The 18,017-nt window shown below is 41.7% G+C and overlaps 1 protein-coding gene across 5 annotated transcripts in view; it reads left to right on the top strand.

The window, feature by feature from the left end:
- Positions 1-17,099, top strand: part of PHF20 (PHD finger protein 20) — a 72,560-nt gene extending 55,461 nt beyond the window's left edge. For all 5 annotated transcript variants that reach the window (XM_075438935.1, XM_075438934.1, XM_075438933.1 and 2 more), the window contains 6 exons: positions 696-865; positions 6,348-6,447; positions 9,668-9,863; positions 12,748-13,147; positions 14,574-14,757; positions 16,299-17,099. In XM_075438935.1, coding sequence (XP_075295050.1) covers positions 696-865; positions 6,348-6,447; positions 9,668-9,863; positions 12,748-13,147; positions 14,574-14,757; positions 16,299-16,441 — 1,193 coding nt within the window. In that variant the 3' untranslated portion in view covers positions 16,442-17,099. The remainder of the gene's footprint in view (positions 1-695; positions 866-6,347; positions 6,448-9,667; positions 9,864-12,747; positions 13,148-14,573; positions 14,758-16,298) is intronic.
- The last annotated feature ends 918 nt before the right edge of the window (positions 17,100-18,017 follow it).

Genomic DNA, 18,017 nt, shown 5'->3' on the forward strand with positions numbered 1-18,017 from the left:
TTAGCGTGTTGTTCAGTGAGGATTTTCTTGGCAGTTGTATTCGATCCGCAGAGATTCGGTAATGCTTCAGGTAGCACGGGAGCATTCTGAAAGAATACCTTGGGCAGTGCACTGCCTCTGACTTGATAAATGTGTCCTCAACAGGAGTCCAAGTGAAAATAATCGTTTCTAAAGCAGGATTAAATTCTGTGTTGGACTCTGAATGCTTCTGTAGTGGAGATGTTACTTTGTGAGATGGAATGGCTCATAAGATAGAATCCTCCTGTCACTCTTTGGGAGCTCTGCACATGAAGTACCAAGGCAGAATTCTATACAAATTGCAGAAACTAGTGTGAATTGTACTTGAGTTTAGAAATCTGGTTTTGTTTATTATACTTGTGTGTCTAAGGAGACTTTGTGCCTTTGGTTCAAGGCGCTGTATGTTGAGAGTATGATTTTAATGACAGAAGCTGTTAAGTTGGAATATTTTGAAGGAGCTATTAAGGAGAATATAAAATTTCATTATGTAATAACCTTCAGTAAACTTGCTGTTCATTGAAGGTTACTACATAATGTAGTGATGTTGTGATGTTCCTTAAATTACACCGTGAACTCTTGCTTTTAGAAATGTGTGTCTGCATACTCGGGATAGATCTTGAGAGTTGTTTGGCCTTTTTGTAAATACTGGAGACTTCATCCAGCTGCTTTTTGTACAGAGGATGACACCCTGAGTGAATCGTCTATGGATAGCTTGCTTTGGAGCGATGACGACGGCAGTCAGGATGTTGATGTAACCATGAACCCTGATGAAGAAGTTGAAGAAAGTGATTTTGAGATTGTTCGGTGTGTTTGTGAAGTAAAAGAAGAAAATGACTTCATGATTCAGGTATGAAGTGGAGGGGGAATGCAGTGGAAGGTGTCAGTGGAAAAGCTATTGTAGAAATACAGGTATGTTCTGTACATGAAATAAACTACTGTTCTCTGAAATCGTGAAATCGTTGAAGATAACCTGTCAGGGTGAACAGCTGCTATGATAGGTGGAAAACTTTGCTTTTTGATACAGTTTGTCAGAAATCTCCAGTTTGTTTTCTTTAATCAAAGGAAACTGGGGATGAGGGGCAGTTCTTTACAAGCCATTAATGGTTGGCTTGCCACTTGGGGATTTGCGTTTTTCTAAAAATTCGAACACTTCCTAGGTTTAGAGAATACATATTTAAAATCAGGGCCTTTTTAGCTGTTGTTTTTTGCTTCCCTCCAATTCTGAGCATGTTCAGAACATTGCCATGAGATGGTGGTACCCTTCCACTTCTCTGCCCTGGCAAGAAGCTTGACTTAAACATACCATCCTCTAGATAGAAGACTCAAGTCGTGCTCTCTTTTCTTCACCCTGTTTTGCAGCAGAGCTGCATTCCTCCATTCCACAGCTGCTTCTGTACTTTTTAGATTCAGAGTTCTTAATTTGAATAAGACCATCTGTCCATTCTCCGTATATCTACTCTTTTCAAATGAACTTTACAGAAAACTGTTTTCAGCCAGAGCAGTGTCTATTTTCTCTCCTGTTTAAAACTGTTGATAAAACCCTCCCTGGAACTGCCCTGGCTCTTTGCTTTTACTTCCTGAGATGTTTGTGAATTACCAGGAAACCGTTGCCCCCATCGCTGCTCTGAGCCATTCCACCGAGTTCCTGTTAATTTCAGACAGTGAAGTCAAGCATATTAAATGAAGAACTTCTTCAGCATGTTTTGCTCTAGTTCATTTTGCCAGTGCTTCTTACGTGAGCAGTGTGGTACCCTATGGAAATTGCCCCTGCAACTTAGAGGAAGCGAATGTAGGGACTTCAGTGTTTGATGCTCTTGAACCTAGATCATGAGCTTTTCATAGCTGCCCTTCTGCAGAAATTAGGGTTTGTTGTTTTGGTTTGTTTTTTTTTTTTAGGAGGCTCCCACCCTTCCTATTTAGATAATGTTTTGCTTGTTGTGGGACCTCAGTTCAAAGTGACAGTAGTATAGCTTGGCAGCTGTGCTCATTGCAAATTTTGAGGTAATTACCGCATTCTTTTGAGAAGGGAGTTTTATTTGTGAAAGGATGTGGCATGACGCTGCCTTCAGAAATATTTTTCTGGCACACGAAGCTCACCCCCATCTGCAGCTTTTGAACTCCCTTTCCCAGGCGTTCTGCTGCTGCTTGCTGCGAGGTTCGAATCCTAGTTATGGGACCCCTTAGTGGGGTAGTTGCAGGCATGTCACTGTGAAGCATCGTTTGGGTTTTTTTTGCTGCTTGGAACTAGGAGGAAAGGCAGAGGTTGATCTATACGTACCTCACAGCCTCTGATGATTTTTTTTGGTGGACTTACTGCTTAAATGGAGGCAGAAACCTGTTCAGGAGAAGAGGAGGCGCACTGTTTAAATTGTAGCGTGAAGAATTCTTCTCCGAACATCAACAGCCCAATTTTAAAAATTTTTAATAGAGCCAGCTAACACAGCTAGGTTTGATTTTTACCCCCAGTGGTTGAGTTTAACAGCTAACTTCACTGGGTAGTTTTCTTTGTCCTTCCATACTATTTTATGGAGATTTGTTCTGGAAGGTATGACACTTTATCTTAGTGCTGAGATCATTTTATCAACGCCTCTGTATTAGTGGTGGATCCTCACAACACAGGACAAGGTGCAGTGATAGGCAGTGGTCAAAAGGAGATAAATAGTGTCTGAGAGGACAGGGGAAAAGGAGTCTGGACAGCTGGGGAGAAAGGGGCTGGCTGCCTGCCGCAGAGGTGGCTTGGTGGGAAACACAAAGGGGTCATCTGGAGTAGAATTTTCTGGCACGTGTGGGCTCAACACTGGTCTGTGACTGCAGAACGCAGAGAGCTGGCAGCTAGCTTAGGAAGTAGTCTATGGATAGCCCTCATGGGAGGTTTTGTGGGCTGCTCCTGAGAGCAGTTTTCTAGGTTGAACTAGCTTGGGGTCTTTTTGAATATATTGCAAAGTTATAAACACTTTAACTGTGTTGTCAGAGAATTGTGCAGGAGAGCAGGTTGTTCTCTCTGGAAAAGAGATGCATGTCGACAGTGTGGTGTGTAGCTGCATTCGTTATGGGGATTGAAGCAATAGGAATTAGGAAGCAAGGAGGTAACAAGATTTTGGGGTTAGGGATAGGCAGATGGTTTGCTTAAGGTACCAAATGCTGTGCTCCTCACAGCTTTCTGTCAGCCTGTGGTTTTTGGGAAGACGTTGTGAACAGTCTGCTCTTCTGTTGCTGGTGTAGAAATGGCTCAGTTAGCTCTTCAAGTACAGAGCATTAATACATAGCAAAGATGCTGTGTTATACAACTATGGAATTATGACAAGGGGGAGCTATTTTCAGCTTTTCAGATGTGTAGTGCTGAGATTGACGCTTTCCTTTGACTTCACAGAGTGAGAATCCTGTGTAGCTTTCATAACTTTATAGAGAGGAAAGATTTATTCCCTATTTCCTACTTGGACTTGACACTTGGAAACTCAAATTTGGAAGTGTCCACCTCAAAGAACTTGCATTTAGACTTGCCCTCTCTTCCTGGAGACAGGTAGTTTTGCGCAGTGTATGGGTTTTCAGAAGAATGTTGTCATGCTTTGCACTTGTCTCCATGGGGGTGTTTAGTCTGTCCCTGCTTATTTCCCTGAGATCTGACTGAAATACCCTGGCACTTGGGGTACTTGCTTGAGCACCTGCCTGTGTGCCAGTCTGCCTTGGCTTGGTATTGGAATTAGGAGCCAGGGCAGCTTCTCCGTGTGTGTGACTGGAGGTTCATTCCTCCCGGGATACGTGTACGGTGCCTGCTTACACGAGGGAGGATGGCAAGTCAGTTTCTCTTTGAACTGTGCCCATTTCCATGCCTGTACCAAATTTAGAAATAATGAGGAAAAAATGTTAATTTTAAAAACAAGCAGCACCTTTATTTTTCCTGAAAGGTCAGGGACCGTTAAAGTTTAATGAAACTCTTACACAGTTAAACTGAGAGTTTGTTCCATTTAGGTCTCTAATAATAAAACCCTCAAAAAATTTAGCTTAGAGACTTTGCAAAAAAACCTCTTCCTTTATCTTGAACGTGCCTTAAAATGTCTCAAGCAGTATGTGCATAAAGAGTACTGTTTATTACACCAGGATACAGAAATGTGATTTTGCGTTTAAAGTTAAGTACCTAGATCAGTTAGTGGAAATTAAAACTGAAAAAAAGTCTATAAAATAACATATCATTGTCTGATGTTGTTTCATCCCAGTCTCTATGACTTTGCAAGGAGGTTCCTGGATTTCATTTATTGAGCCTGCGTGAAGTAGTAGCTTAGCATTGCCGTGTGTTACTGCTGAAGGCACAGGACCTTCCCCCTCTGCAGGGTGCGGTTTGGGCCCAGGAGAGCCCAGACAAAATGTCATTGTCCCTCCTGATTTTTATACCGAAACATTGGTGAATTTGTGTGTGAAGTAGAGAATTCTGGGGCTGGATTTGGTGGCCTTAGAGGTGATGGATGTGAGGGCACTTGGGGTATTTCTGTTCTGATAGATGAAAAGCTGCTTCAAATACGTGTCCATTGTGTTTGGTAATTTCTTTCACAGCTGAACTTTGATTTATATATTACTGCACAACTCTGCATGTTTTTCCTCTTCAAAATCTCTCATTTGGCTTGCTTTGAATCTCCCTACTACTGCCTGGGCAGGGGGTCGCTTCTGCGTAGCCTGTGTCCCGAGCAACTGCCTGTCCTGACCAGCCCAGCTGTGAAGTAGAACGCACAGCTAAAGGGAAGGACCTGTGCCCTGATGGGGTGGGTGTTTGAATACCATTGGAGTAAAATAAAAGAAGTTGGGATGCTTCATGAGAGTTCTGGGCCTGGAAGGATCGCTGAGTGTAGCTCTGTGCTGTATGGCGCGACGCAAGTGTAACTAGGTCCAGGAGCTCCCTGCTTATTTTTAGCAGTCTGTTTTAGCAGATGTTTTCTTCCTTTTAGGACACCTTTTTCTGGCTCCTAGTAAGCATCTTTGTGAAAGGAGGATGGTCTCTCAGCCTTTTTTGAAAACATCTCCTTATTGCTTTAGGACTGTTTACCCATTTTGTAAGGCAAAACATTGTTAGCTCCCTCTTTCAGAAACCTGTTTCTCTTTTACCTTTTACATTCTCCATTCCCAGCGCTTCCATTTCCTCCAGACCTAGACCACTAGTTTAATACAACGATGGATTTAAAAATCTGGTGGTCCTTTTCTGTCTCCCCTAGCTTGAGAAAAAGCAGCAGAGAAGAGCAGCATTAATTAAAGTGGTGTAAGTGGTGTTCTACACAGATGGGATGTTTATCGGGCTGGTGTCTCTGTAGATCAGTGAAGAGCAGTGTCCAAGATGGCTTGCAGTTGCTGTTTGGGTTTGTCTTCAGCTCAGTTTGAAAACCTTTCCCAGTATTGCCAAGATCTCTGCATTCAGCTTTTGCCTTGTGCTCCGAGAAATAAAGGTTGCAATCTATTGTGTCACTGCTTGTGAAAATAGTATTTCGGAGCTGCCAGCACAGTTTCAAATCAAAACTGACTTCATATTCTCATGTGGGGTTTTGTCCCCTGTTCCGGTGGTCTTTAGGCTGCAGTTGGAAGTTTTGTCTGCTTGGTAAAGGGAGGGGCGAGGGGGAGAAGTGACTGAAACAGAACATGCAGATATAGTTTTTCCTGCTCTAAAACTGTGTGGCTTGAAGTACAGTGATTGCATTTTAAATAGCATGACTACACTCAAAAAATAGGGCCACATTGTATTCAGTCTTTGCCAATGCGATTGCTCACACTTGGAAGGATGTCAGAAGTTTTAAAAGCTCATACAACTGCATCTGCGCTTTATATTAGTAGAGCTGCTTTGAAATAATTAAAATGTTAGACAAATACCAGTAAAGCATAATATCAGCTGGTCCTATAGACATAAATATCTGTTGGGTTTTATAATTTAGTGTGATGTACTGTTTGAGGACGAAAACTTTGAATTCGGAAAGCTTGATGTATTTTGCTAAAGAAAGCATGATTGCATACTGTGTTCTGTCATGATTATGTGGGCGTGCATCTTGTGGAAGATTTTCATCCCCCAAGGGAACATCTTTGCACCTTTCAGGATCTCAGCTTCCACTTCATGATTGTTGTCGTTCTGTAGAAATCCATGTGAAAAATGTGTGGGAAGGGTTCACATTTTATTATAGTCTGATTCTTGAATGTATTTGTTGTAGCTGCGGGGGGGGGGGGGGGGGGGGGTGGGGTGGTATTAATACACCTTTTTGTCTTAAAATATGTAGATGATGTGTCTCTTAATTGAGGTAATCTTACTGAGCCTCTGTAGGCTTCGTTTCTGTTGATGTGCACTTCTTGACTTTGAACAGTGTGAAGAATGTCTGTGCTGGCAGCATGGCGTCTGTATGGGTTTACTGGAAGATAATGTACCTGAGAAATATACCTGCTATGTTTGCCAAGATCCTCCAGGTACAGAAATTTAAGGTTACAGAGCCTTCTTATGTATGTAGTAACTTTATTAGTTTATATATATATTGCAAAGATTAAACTTTTTTTTGCTCCCCTAGCTGTGTCTGTCGTCGTAGGTAATTGAGTGCAGTTATAGATACAGAAAGTTTAATTTATGTGAATGTACACAAGTCAATATTGTGGAATTACAGCTGGACAGGAATGGAAATTCATGTTTTAACTGTGATGACCATCTCTCACATACATACCATACGTACTGTCTGGCTGTGGAAGATGAATTTAGAAGTGCTCAGCACACGTAAGCACAGACTCCCCGTGGGCACATCTTACAGGCTGTGAGTGCAGCTTTCCTCCAGCAAGACCGGGGTTACGCACCCTTCGAAACCAGTCAGCAGGAGGAGAAGCAGCCCTGTTGTTACGGAAGGGCGCTTGCAATCCATGTGCATAAATACAAATTTCTTGGGTAAAGCAGTTAGAGCTGATTAAGCAAGATGTTCTCTACTCCAAACTATGCTTTTGAAAATGTCTTAGTCCATTTTATGCAGCAGATAAAAATACAATTGCGTGGATCTTGTCTGCTCCATGAATTATAAAGCTCCATTGCTACTCCATGAATTATGAAGCCTTGCTGAATGGGCAAATGGCTGAGGTTCGAGCTTGAACCCGTGTTCATAAACTATGAAAAAATGGGATCTCTGCCTAATCACAAGAACTTTTTTGGTTTATATACTTAATTGGATTGTGACCTCTGCTTTTTTTGACTGTTTAAAACTAGCAAGTCTTTGATGGCTTAACTCATTGATTTGCGTAGTTTGTATGCTAAATGTTGTTCGTACTCATAGCAAGGAAGACATGCCATGCTTACATTCAGTTACCTAAGTAGTAAAGTAGTTTAACATTTATTGAAGTGGTTTCTTTAACAGTGTCTTTCATTCAGGATTTTAACCCTCTGTTTTCAAGATATTTTACTTTGATTTGTGTCAATTTCAGTTCGTTTTAAACTCAACAGAAGTGCATATGCGAACTGAAGTTGTTGCCATCATGCTTGAACTATTTGTTTAGTAAGAAACTCTATCAGAATGCTTAAAACTAACACTTCATTTGCTTCATTATCTTAATCGCTTTTAACTACTGCCTGGAAGATCCTGGAACTTAGATTTTGGGGGGACACACACCTAAATTTTTACCTCTGTCGTGGAAAAGGATAACGTACCCAACTTTCTGACTGCAAAAGTGGCTTCTCAATTTCAGCGAATCTGCTGTTGGCTTGAAGTGAGCTAAACAGGCTTCATGAATCTGCCAAGAAGTCCTTGTAAAGCTGGGCATGGCCACTCAGCAGACTTCTTCAGGAGCTTTCCCTGGTTTAGTGCTGGGACTTGTAACAGCACCGTTCGTACCATTGGAAATAGCAGCAAGCATAGTGTCCCTATGCCTAAAAACTGTACCAGCTGTCATTTTAGACAGTCTTTTTAATCAAGTGGGATTTTTAAGAGATTTAATAATGTTTACCCTTGCTTAAATATTATCAAGATGCTTATGATGTGCAGATTCATTTAAGCCACAGAGAGCGTACGTTGTTGGGTATTGTCTTGCGTCTTCTCTTAAGCTTAATGCTGCTAGAAACTGAGCGTTGTTTGTCTCTTGAGTACACAGCTACGCAAGCAATGCCATGGACGGGCTTCAGCTGCATCATCTCAGTGTTGTGAAGTGACCATGGAGTTCTAAAACTCATTGTTCTTGTGGACTGAACTTCGTTTTCTGACATAAATAGCAGCTTCTCTAATACAAAAATAAATGCTTAGGGGTTAATACAAGTATGTCGGGAATGTGTCCAAAGTGGGTCTGGCCCTACCTAGAAGATCTCTTGCTTGATCCTGTGTATCTGCCTGAAAAGTTGAGCTGTTAGAGCCTTGAAAATTTGTTTTTCCCTGTGTTCGTTTCTGTTTGAGAGTTTTGGAGGTCTTGCCTCAAAACACTGAGTATTGCCCTCGCAGCCTAGGGCTGAGGGTGCTTACGAGCACCCTTGGTGGCTTTTACTGCTTCACTGGGACAAAGCATTGCTATTGAATTTAAGTTTGGAAGTGTCCTTTATGTTCACAGATGTTCATATCAGGCATGACACAGAAACCATTCTGCCATCCAGCAGCATATAAAATACCTGTGGCCGCGTGCTGCTGGCTTCTCGGTATGGATGCCAGGGGGCTGGCTTGCCTCGCTGTGCCGCAGTTAATCGGTACGCTTGTAATGCCGCCCCTGCTCTTACTCTGCTGCCTAGGAGCTCTGGGGTGTTTTCTTTTGTTTTTAGCTTCTTAACTGCTGAAACTTCTAGTCAATATAACTTGCTTATATTGGAGACTCGTGGCTGTCGTTCTGAGTACGTGCTCCAATGTTACCTGATTGTGTGGGTTCGCTGCCGGGCTGTGTGTGGGCCGGCGTTTCTCCGGGCGCCGAGCTGGCTGCTGAGCGCCGCTGGTGTAACACCACCTTTCACGGGGAGCGGGGGGGCTTTTGCTGTGCTGTGGCTTTTTGGCGATTTTTTTATTTTTGCAACTGAGGAAGCATCTTGAGTTCCAGTCTTTCCTGCTAATACCATTGTGCTTGGCTTCTTAAGTTACTTTTACTGGTGCATTTGTCAAGTTTAATATAATTTTGTTTCAGCTGTTGTTGATATTCCAACCTCTAAGGCTATTAATAATGCTAATTTTAGCTTGACTTAAGCAAGTTCTCCATCAGAACCTCATCATTGATTGCTTTAAAATTTACTTTTGAATGACTACTAATACATGTGTGATATTTAAAAACAAGACCACTGGAGAAGGGAAGTTCACTGCCTTTTGCTGCATTTTTCTGTCTGCAGAGCTGTATTCCAACTAGCTTTAGTTATAGCCATAGTTACTAGACAGTGTGATACCTTGCTAAAAATACACTTTTCTCTGTGCATCAGCTGCAGTTACACGCTGTGGATGTCCTTTGGTGGAATTTGGAGTCTGAATGCTTTTACAGTTGGACAGAGGTTTTGACTGAGGTTATCATCTCACTTCCCACTTCACAAGTTGTTGATGTCTTCAGGGTTTTGTGTGCTGCTGTAGGATCTTTATTGGTACTGTTAATAAGAAAAATAAGCTGTTGTAAGACTTTGAGATAATTGGAACTACTGCAAATAATGTTAACATGTCATAGTTAATGCTTCATTTTAACACACTCGTTACTATTGCTTTAGGTCAGAGGTCCAGCTTAAAGTACTGGTATGAGAAGGAGTGGTTAAGTAATGGTCACATGCACGGCTTAGCATTTTTGGAAGAAAATTATTCCCACCAGAATGCCAAGAAGATAGTAGCCACTCACCAGCTTCTTGGCGATGTACAGAGAGTGATAGAAGTACTGCATGGACTGCAGCTGAAGATGAGCATATTACAGTAAGCAGTATTTAAGTATTAGTTGGCATGTTCTTAACGTGAATAAGATTTCAAACAGTAGAAGAATAACCAGAAACTGAGACTTAACTTTTGTGCTTCTTTGTGGTTATATAACAACATAGTTTGAATTGCTGATGTGATCTTGGAAAAGGACTTAGCTGTTTAAAAGCTATTTAAGTGTATTGGGTAGTGTAAATTGACTGTGTATAGAAGGGTTGGGAAAGTATGAAGGAGAGAGGGAGAAAACAAGTAACAACAGCTTCTCCTAAAGCACCTAAATTGGTTTAAGTAGCAAGAAGAGGATAGGTGTATAACCTATGGCAGCATTCTTATAACACTTGCCTTCTCCATTCCAGTAATTCTAAATCATAACTTCTCCAGCAGAAATGAAATCTTTTTGTTTGGCATAAAGTATTGCTCTGTTGTAGTGGGAGAGCAGCTGCACCTTCAGCTACCTGTAGCAATTCATTTCCATGCAAAGATTATTACAGTTATGTATATGAAGAAATAAAATATTCTGTGATGACTGTAGAAATCAAGTTTTCTGCATCCTTTCCTGTTTAAAGTCATCCTTGGGTTCTGATGACAGAAATAATATTTTCTATCTGAAATCCAGCAGTTTTAAATGCATTGAATTCCATATTTATAATTTGTTAGTTGATAAATTGCACAGCAGCAGCTATCTGAAGAGAAAAAGTTCTAAGAACGCTGGAAACACTAGAAGCTTTGCTTTCCAGTTTAGTCTGTGGTGGTGCAGTGGGGGCACTGGCAGTACCTGAAATGCTTAAACAATGGAATGAAGAGTAAAGCACAGGAGTAGCAGTTCTGTCCAGTATGGTGTCCTGTAGTCAGATCTGTAAGTAATCTCGTTCCTCTTTGGAGAGGGTGGAACATAAGTACTGTAAGACCACCCCTTAAGCCTTTCCTTAAATAGCAAGGCTTTAGATTGTGACTTTCCAGTTGTAGGGTGAACTGGGATTTGCATAGCATGAAGTTATGGAGCACTGGGCAAGTGTGTGATGCCTGTCACAGACTTTGTTCCTTTGCTCTCCTGTTCTGAAGTCGGTGTGATGACCTGCTTTAATTAAAGATGAGGTGTGGTCTTGTTAGGGCCATCTTGTTAAAAGCTGTAGCCTCTGTTTTCTTTATCATTACATAAATCAAAGGATTTTTAAAATTGCTGAACTCGAGGAATGATTATATTGTTGATGCAGATCTACCACCTCGGGGAGGGGGGATGACTTGACAGCTGCCCGGAATTGTTAGTAGGGTGTTGCTCTATTTCAAGGAGATGGCAAAAGGTCAGAGGTGATGTTGACAGCTTCGGTGCAGTGGGAGGGAGTCAGCCTGCAGAAGGTAATAGTTAAGGTTGTTCAAGTATTAAGTGTTCAAATTTTTTTCATCCTTATGTAGCTGGTGCTTCATCTTTCAGTTTTCCGTCTGCTGTAAAGTTACCCTTTGCTCTTTGTTGAGCAGAGTAGTGCCTTTAGGTGTAGGGTATCGGTGGAGCTGGAGGAGAAAGCTCCGGTAAGTGAATACTTGGCTATCACTTTCCTAGGCGGGGCTGCTCACCAGGGGTATCGCCGTGCAGCCCCTCGAGGCAGGAGCACTTGTGTGAAGCGGCTGAGCAAGCCCCTGGCAGCTGCGCGAGCTGTGGTTTCCTCTGACAGACACTGAAGAAGCCTGAATTACTGTAGAATGGGTTAGAAAGCAGTGGCTTTGGAAGTACAATAGTCTTGTTTTGTGGAGTGGTTTGACGAGCAGCTGGGTGAGCTTAATGGCATAATTCCATCTGCCTTTGGCGGGAGGCACAGAGTGGGGTTTGGGGCAGGCCCCTTCCTTCCCGGGCAGCTGAGCGCAGGTTCCTTAGGGGCAGGACTGGCTTTTCCCATGTTCTTGTAGCGGCAGCTCAGCTGCCTGCCCGTTGGAGGTGAGCACGCTGGTTCTGCTCTGCTCTCCTTCTCACTGCTGGTTTAATGCCTGACAGAGACGTGGGAGAGCAGCATCAGTTACAGTGCTCACTCTGATTTCTTTCTTTGTTTGTTTGTTATATCTGTGGGAGTGTCTGATACCTGTAGCTGTCCCTGCTGCTGGAAGAAGCAACCTATTAGTCAATTTGCAAACAATTAAAAGAAGAGGTTTTGTAAGAAGCAGGTAGGGGGACGATGGCATGTTGGTGTACCAGGCAGCAGAGTACCAGGCAGCAGAGTTTGCTCAGCATCGTGGGGTTTAAAGGGAAGTTTAAGTTTTGAGGGAAATAATAAAGAAGTTCTGCACCACTCCCCCACCCCCTCTGCAAGTACCTAATTGTTGTTTTTATTAGAGGGTTAGAAAAGATCAGTGGATTGATGTTTATTTTGGGGAACTACGGGCTAAAGTTTGATACTGAGTTGTTTGAGGGGGTCTTTTTATTTTACTGGTGTTTCAAATTGTTAATATCTTAGTTTAGCATCAATATACTCAACTTACCTGTTTAAAATACTACTAAAAATACCCCAGTGAAAATGAGATTGTACTGTTAATAAATTGCAAGTATCGAAGCAAAATGCTTCTTCAAGGGCAACAGCAGTGAAAAGTTGTGTGTATCTATTTGAAACTTGTTCCTCGATTTTTTTCGTAATGCCAACACTTGGCTTATATACCATGTTAGAGAAATTAAAATAGTGAATCTAACAGAACACTGTAGGAGGGTGCACAATTGAGGTCAGTGAAATTATATTATTTCAGAATATTTGGGTGTTTTTTTAGTGATTACAATGACTAAAGCGTGTAGTAGTTCAAATATTCTTACTTAATTTCTTTACATAATAGGGTAGTTTGCTCAGTTACTTTGAAGTTTAAATTTGATGAGTGTTTTACTTTTTTTTTTTTAATGTTTGAACAGAAATAAAGAACATCCTGACCTAAAGCTTTGGTGCCATCCATGGAAGCACATTACGGTGGATGAAAAGATTCATACAAAACACATCATTCACATTGAGGAAAACTGTTGCCAAGAGGAGGCGGCAAGTTATAGAACTTGGAATGGGACAGTTGAGAAACCCTCAGCCATGCCTTCTGTGGAGGAATCTTACATTACAAGTGAACACTGTTACCAGAAGCCGCGGGCCTACTACCCTGCGATAGAGCAGAGATTGGTTGTGGAAACAAGAGGTTCAGCCGTGGATGATGGAGTAAATAGAATAAGGGAAAACGGGGATGATGGCCTGTCCGAGAGATTTGGCTGGAATCTGGACCGAGAAATATGTAAGATGGAAAATGAATCCAAACACAATTACTCTAAGGTATTTATATTAAAATAACCCTCTCTGCATAGAGGATGTGTTTGCCTGGCAAAGTGGAAAACTCAGCTCTTTTTAGTAATGTTTCATTAGTTTATTAGTGTTTAGTTCTTTCCTATACTGTTAAGTTGCCAGTACGAACTAAAATAGTAGACATGATCAACTCTTCTGTTTCAAATAATCATAAAAAATATATAGGTTGAGGAAGGACTCCTGGACCTTGGGTCACCTGCACAGTCTGTGGAACGTGCGTTATGGTCTGCTGGCAGTTAGATGCTTCCTCCTTCTGTACGTGTTAAACGTAAAAATAAACACTAGCAACAGGATAGAGAACAGGAAAAGCACGTACCGTACTACCACATGCACTGGTGTTGCAGCTTTTAGTTATTTCCAACCTGTTCCCATGTTTCTTTTAATAGTTACATGAACTAAATTGATTCCAGGTCCTTCAGGCAGCATTTCGGGGGGCGAGGTAGGAGCCTGAACTGACATTTCAGGCTGATCACCATTGGATGGTCCTGTGTCTTCTTCCTTCTGGAGCACTCTAGTTTTATCTTCTGAGCTCTTGGTTCTCGTTTTCTGCTCTGTCAGGTCTATCGGAGGCCTTTTTTTCTACACCCCAATGGAAAAAATTTTGCTTTGATTAGGTAGTACCAAATCATGTGAAAGATGGCCTGACAAATGTCAGAAAGCCTCTGGGAAATACTGACCTCCAATTTTTAGCTTAAAAGATTGTTTCTTATATTTCATGCATACGTAAGCTGTAATTTTTGTTTTTTAATTTCTCTGTCGAATCAGTTGAGATTGCAGTGAGAAAGGATTTTTTTCCTGAACAAATCTAATATCAATTCTACTAAAACTTCCATCAAAGCATTGGGGGAAAAAAAAAACATTACCACCATCTGTAAAACTTGACCACACTATCAGCAGCGTTCACTCTACTCCCCTACTTTTTCCATCATTCTGCTGAAATACGACAGGCTTTAGACAAAGGCTCTTGAAAGGCTGAAGAACTGAAGTACGTGCCTTTCTGGGAGACATACAGCAAGGTCATTTGCTCTGTAGCTGGTTTCTGTCGTGTTACAAGTGGCGTTACCCTTCCGCAGGGCGCACGGCGGCAGTGCAGTAGCTTCCAGCTGGGGCTGGCAGGGAGCTCGCTGTGTGTGTATATGTTACCTTCTGAAAACCAGATGCTCGTGCAGTGCAAAGAACAGAGCTTAGCAAAATACCTGTAAAAGCCTATCTGTATTTAGATCCTCTTGACCAAACTGTCCTGATACTTGTGTACAATGCCTTCCCTGTGTGTCTCTGTCCTCTACCAGCCCAATGTTAGTTGAGTTATTAGCTTGGGTAACTGTAAGGACCCAGACAGTCTGGCTCACCAATTCTGTTTCAGTGTAATAAATATTAATGTATGTATTTCTGCTAGGTAAGAGAGTCTGTCTCTAAGAAAGTCTCTCCAGAGGAAGCTATTGAAATGAAATTGCTGGAAAAAGACAAAGAAGCAGTTGTGAACTCGCAGCTGCAGTGGCAGCTGAATCTGTTAGCTCACGTGGAGTCTCTGCAAGATGAAGTCATACACAGAATGGATTGCATTGAGAAGGAGCTAGATGGTAAGTAACATTTTTCTATTTCAAAAATTGGCTATATTTGACTGAACTACCTGTTCAAAACACATCAACTTGAATTTTACTTCTGTGGACCTACGAAGAGATTAGAATTGCTTTGTCAGATTTACTGCATTTATGAATAGAAGATGGACTGGCTGCTGCTGTTGGGGGAGTGGCTGATTTTAAAACCAAGATCAAATTAAAAGTGAGCAGAATTTTGTAGAAAGAGTTCTAGTTAGATCACCTCTAAGAACTTGCCCAGTGTAGTAGAATATCTTCCATGTCTCTTTGCTGTTTCAGCCTATTCTAGGTGGCCTCTGTGGTGCACAAGGCTCTTACCTTTTCCTATCTCTTCCAAATTCTTTACTTAAATGTTTCTTGAAATTTGTTTTCTTAGTAATGGAAAACTTCTAAACCCTTTGTGTTACATTAAATCATCCAGGATAGTTCTTTTTCTTAACATAACATTAAGTCTGACCATCGGTTGTATAGTGGTTACAGCAGGAACTCTTCCTGCGAGAGTGTTGGGAATCTAACCTTTGCCAAAGTAGAGTCCTCTTTTTGTAGTTCAGTAAGGTACTGAAGAGTTGAACAACTAAAGGAATATTTCAGGTAATGAAGATCAGTCAGGCCTGTGATCACAACGCCTATTTCATAAATGAAGAAGCTCTTGTTCACAAAACTTAGGCTTTTTGTATCTGCTGCTGAGCTGGAGGGCGGCTCAGAGCATTGATCCTCTGAGGAATTCTCTTATTTCGAGGCTGGATCCGTTGGTAGTTGGGTAATGCCCACTAGTTCTTCAACAGAACTTGCTCTTAGGTTAAACTAGCCGGTGATCTAGTTAGTGGCAGTGGCCTCTGCAGCTTCTCTTGGCAGATGTAGTCTGTCTTCAGGGTTTCAGTCTCCTTCCACGATAGTGTCCTGTCCCCCGAACTCATCGTAGTTCAGGGTGACTGCCTTCCTCGTGGTCGTATGAGGTTGTCTTTTGTCAGTAGTATGTCTGGTTCTCGTTTCCCAGTGAGAAGCTTTAGAGCAGGGATTCGTTTTCTTTGTGCAGTAGTCGGCTGTCTGTGCTTTTGCATTTCATCCCCATTTTCTGTTACTCAGTTCCTTCTGTCTTGGCCAGTTGTGTTCTGCGTTGAGGACAAACTTCTTTCAACAGCATAGTCCCATCCTTTTAGGATCTCCAGTGAAAATACTGTGTAGTTGCATTTAATGCTGATGTGTATCCTGATGGTGTAAACGTCCTGTACCACAGTGTCCTTGCTCTGGAGTTGATACAGATCAGAGGAAGCTTAGCACCAGATTTCACAGTATCTAGCCCTGAGTTTTCATTCCCTGCTTTCTCCTAAGAACATCTACTTTTTTTTATGCAAAGATTAGTGTGAGGAGCCTGGCCTTCTGATTTCTCAAATACCACGTGTTAAAATATTGCCTGCTGCGCTCTCAAGGTTCGCAGCTGATTTATTGAATTCCTGTTTTGTGACTGAAGGTGTTCTATTTGCCGAGAACTGGAGTAGTAACAGTGTTGTTTTCCTTTGCAGTTTTGGAGAGCTGGCTGGATTATACAGGAGAGCTGGAACCACCAGAACCACTAGCTCGACTCCCCCAACTCAAACATTGTATAAAGCAGCTTATAACGGACCTAGGCAAAGTGCAACAGATAGCACTTTGCTGTTCGACGTGAGACTGGAAGCTGTGGGAGGCTGTTGCTGAGCGCAAAGTTGGAGTGTCTGATGTGAACAGCTCTGTGTGTTTCAGTGAAATTAGCATGCTGGTTGCATGTGATGCAGACTGACTTCAGGGACTTGTGAGGAAGTGCTGTTCAAAGAACAGCAAAAAGGTTATTTTATCTCATCGTTATTTTGGGTTTATTAGGCAATTAAAACGATATGGAAGAGGCCATACTGTTGTCTTCAGAGGTTGGGTGTTGGTTGATAAATTATACTTAAATTTCCACTCCTTACAAGTTACTCATTGAAACGGTAGACTTTTTCATAATTAAATTGACTAAAAATCGTGCCACTGAAGAACAGAGTTCTAAGAGCCAAAAATGTTCAGTTGACAGAGGTTGTAAATAACTTTGCATAGTTTAAGTGGCTTGTGTCATGTTTTATTCCTTCTGGTTTATGCATAATAGCACACAGTATTTAATCATTAGGAAATGTTATAACAGTTTTCAGACTTAGTAAGTATGAATGTCCAGCTCTTAACTATAAACTGTTATGTGGAGGTTTGCAAGTAACAGCGGCCTAAACCCCACTTCTATTATGTTAAATAATGTAGCAGAAGGTCACAGGTGGATTGCACTTATTTTCAGAATAAATGGTTGTTTTCCATATTTATCCTGTCACTATCACATGACTTGGTACTGGGGACACCCGTTAACGTTGTGTTTGTGTGCGTTCTTGAGCTCTTGAATACGGCTGTACTGTGCCTCCCCAAGGCGTGCTGGTGGGGTGCCCGTGTTGGGGCAGGAGGAAACGCTGCCCTGGAAAGACTGGAGATGCGCTGGGAGTTCCAGGCTTCCGCCAGGTCTGTAATGGACCTTACGTAGTTTTCTACCCATTTGTTAATAATTGCCATTCCGGTTATATTTTGAACTGTAGGGTTTTTTCAAGACTCTGAACGTGTTCACTGTAAAGACTTACTCTATGAATGTGTGGTTTGGGGAATCAGTTTATTTTATATTTGTGTAAATAAAGCCTCAAGATCTATGCATGAGGTGCTGTCCTTGCAGACAGCAGGTGGGTTGTTAGCCTAAACGATGTATGTTCACAAAGTCCCTTTTTATACCTTAAGTTCTACTTTTCTGGTTTGTATTACTTTGTGAGAGCAAGGTGAAAATGCTGCTTATGTTCAAGTCACATTATACAGTACCTTTTGAGACATTGGTGTGTTGTAAGTATTTGAGACATTAAAAGTCTTTCAGCTGCAGATCAGAGTTCCATAAACAATGGCTGTGACTTTCGTTTTCCTTCCCAAACGTTGCGGAGTTAAGCTCGCTGTGGAAGATGGTAAGCTGTTTTTGCAGTGAGAGGGTGTCCTTAAGAAGCTGGGTTTGGTACCTTGGTTTTATTGGGAGTGATGGTACCACCAAAGGGTAAAGTGTAAGCACAGTTGTAATTAATTGAAAGGCCCATAACTCTACAAATTACTGATTTTGGATATAAAGCTGTAATGTTTGTATACTGCAAAGAATAACGTAAACTTGAAATACCCAATATTGTTGTAGGGGTTAACGGTATCCACACAGTGAATAT

This window comes from Opisthocomus hoazin, chromosome 18 (genome assembly GCF_030867145.1).
Source record: "Opisthocomus hoazin isolate bOpiHoa1 chromosome 18, bOpiHoa1.hap1, whole genome shotgun sequence".
In the NCBI taxonomy this organism is placed as follows: Eukaryota; Metazoa; Chordata; class Aves; order Opisthocomiformes; family Opisthocomidae; genus Opisthocomus; species Opisthocomus hoazin.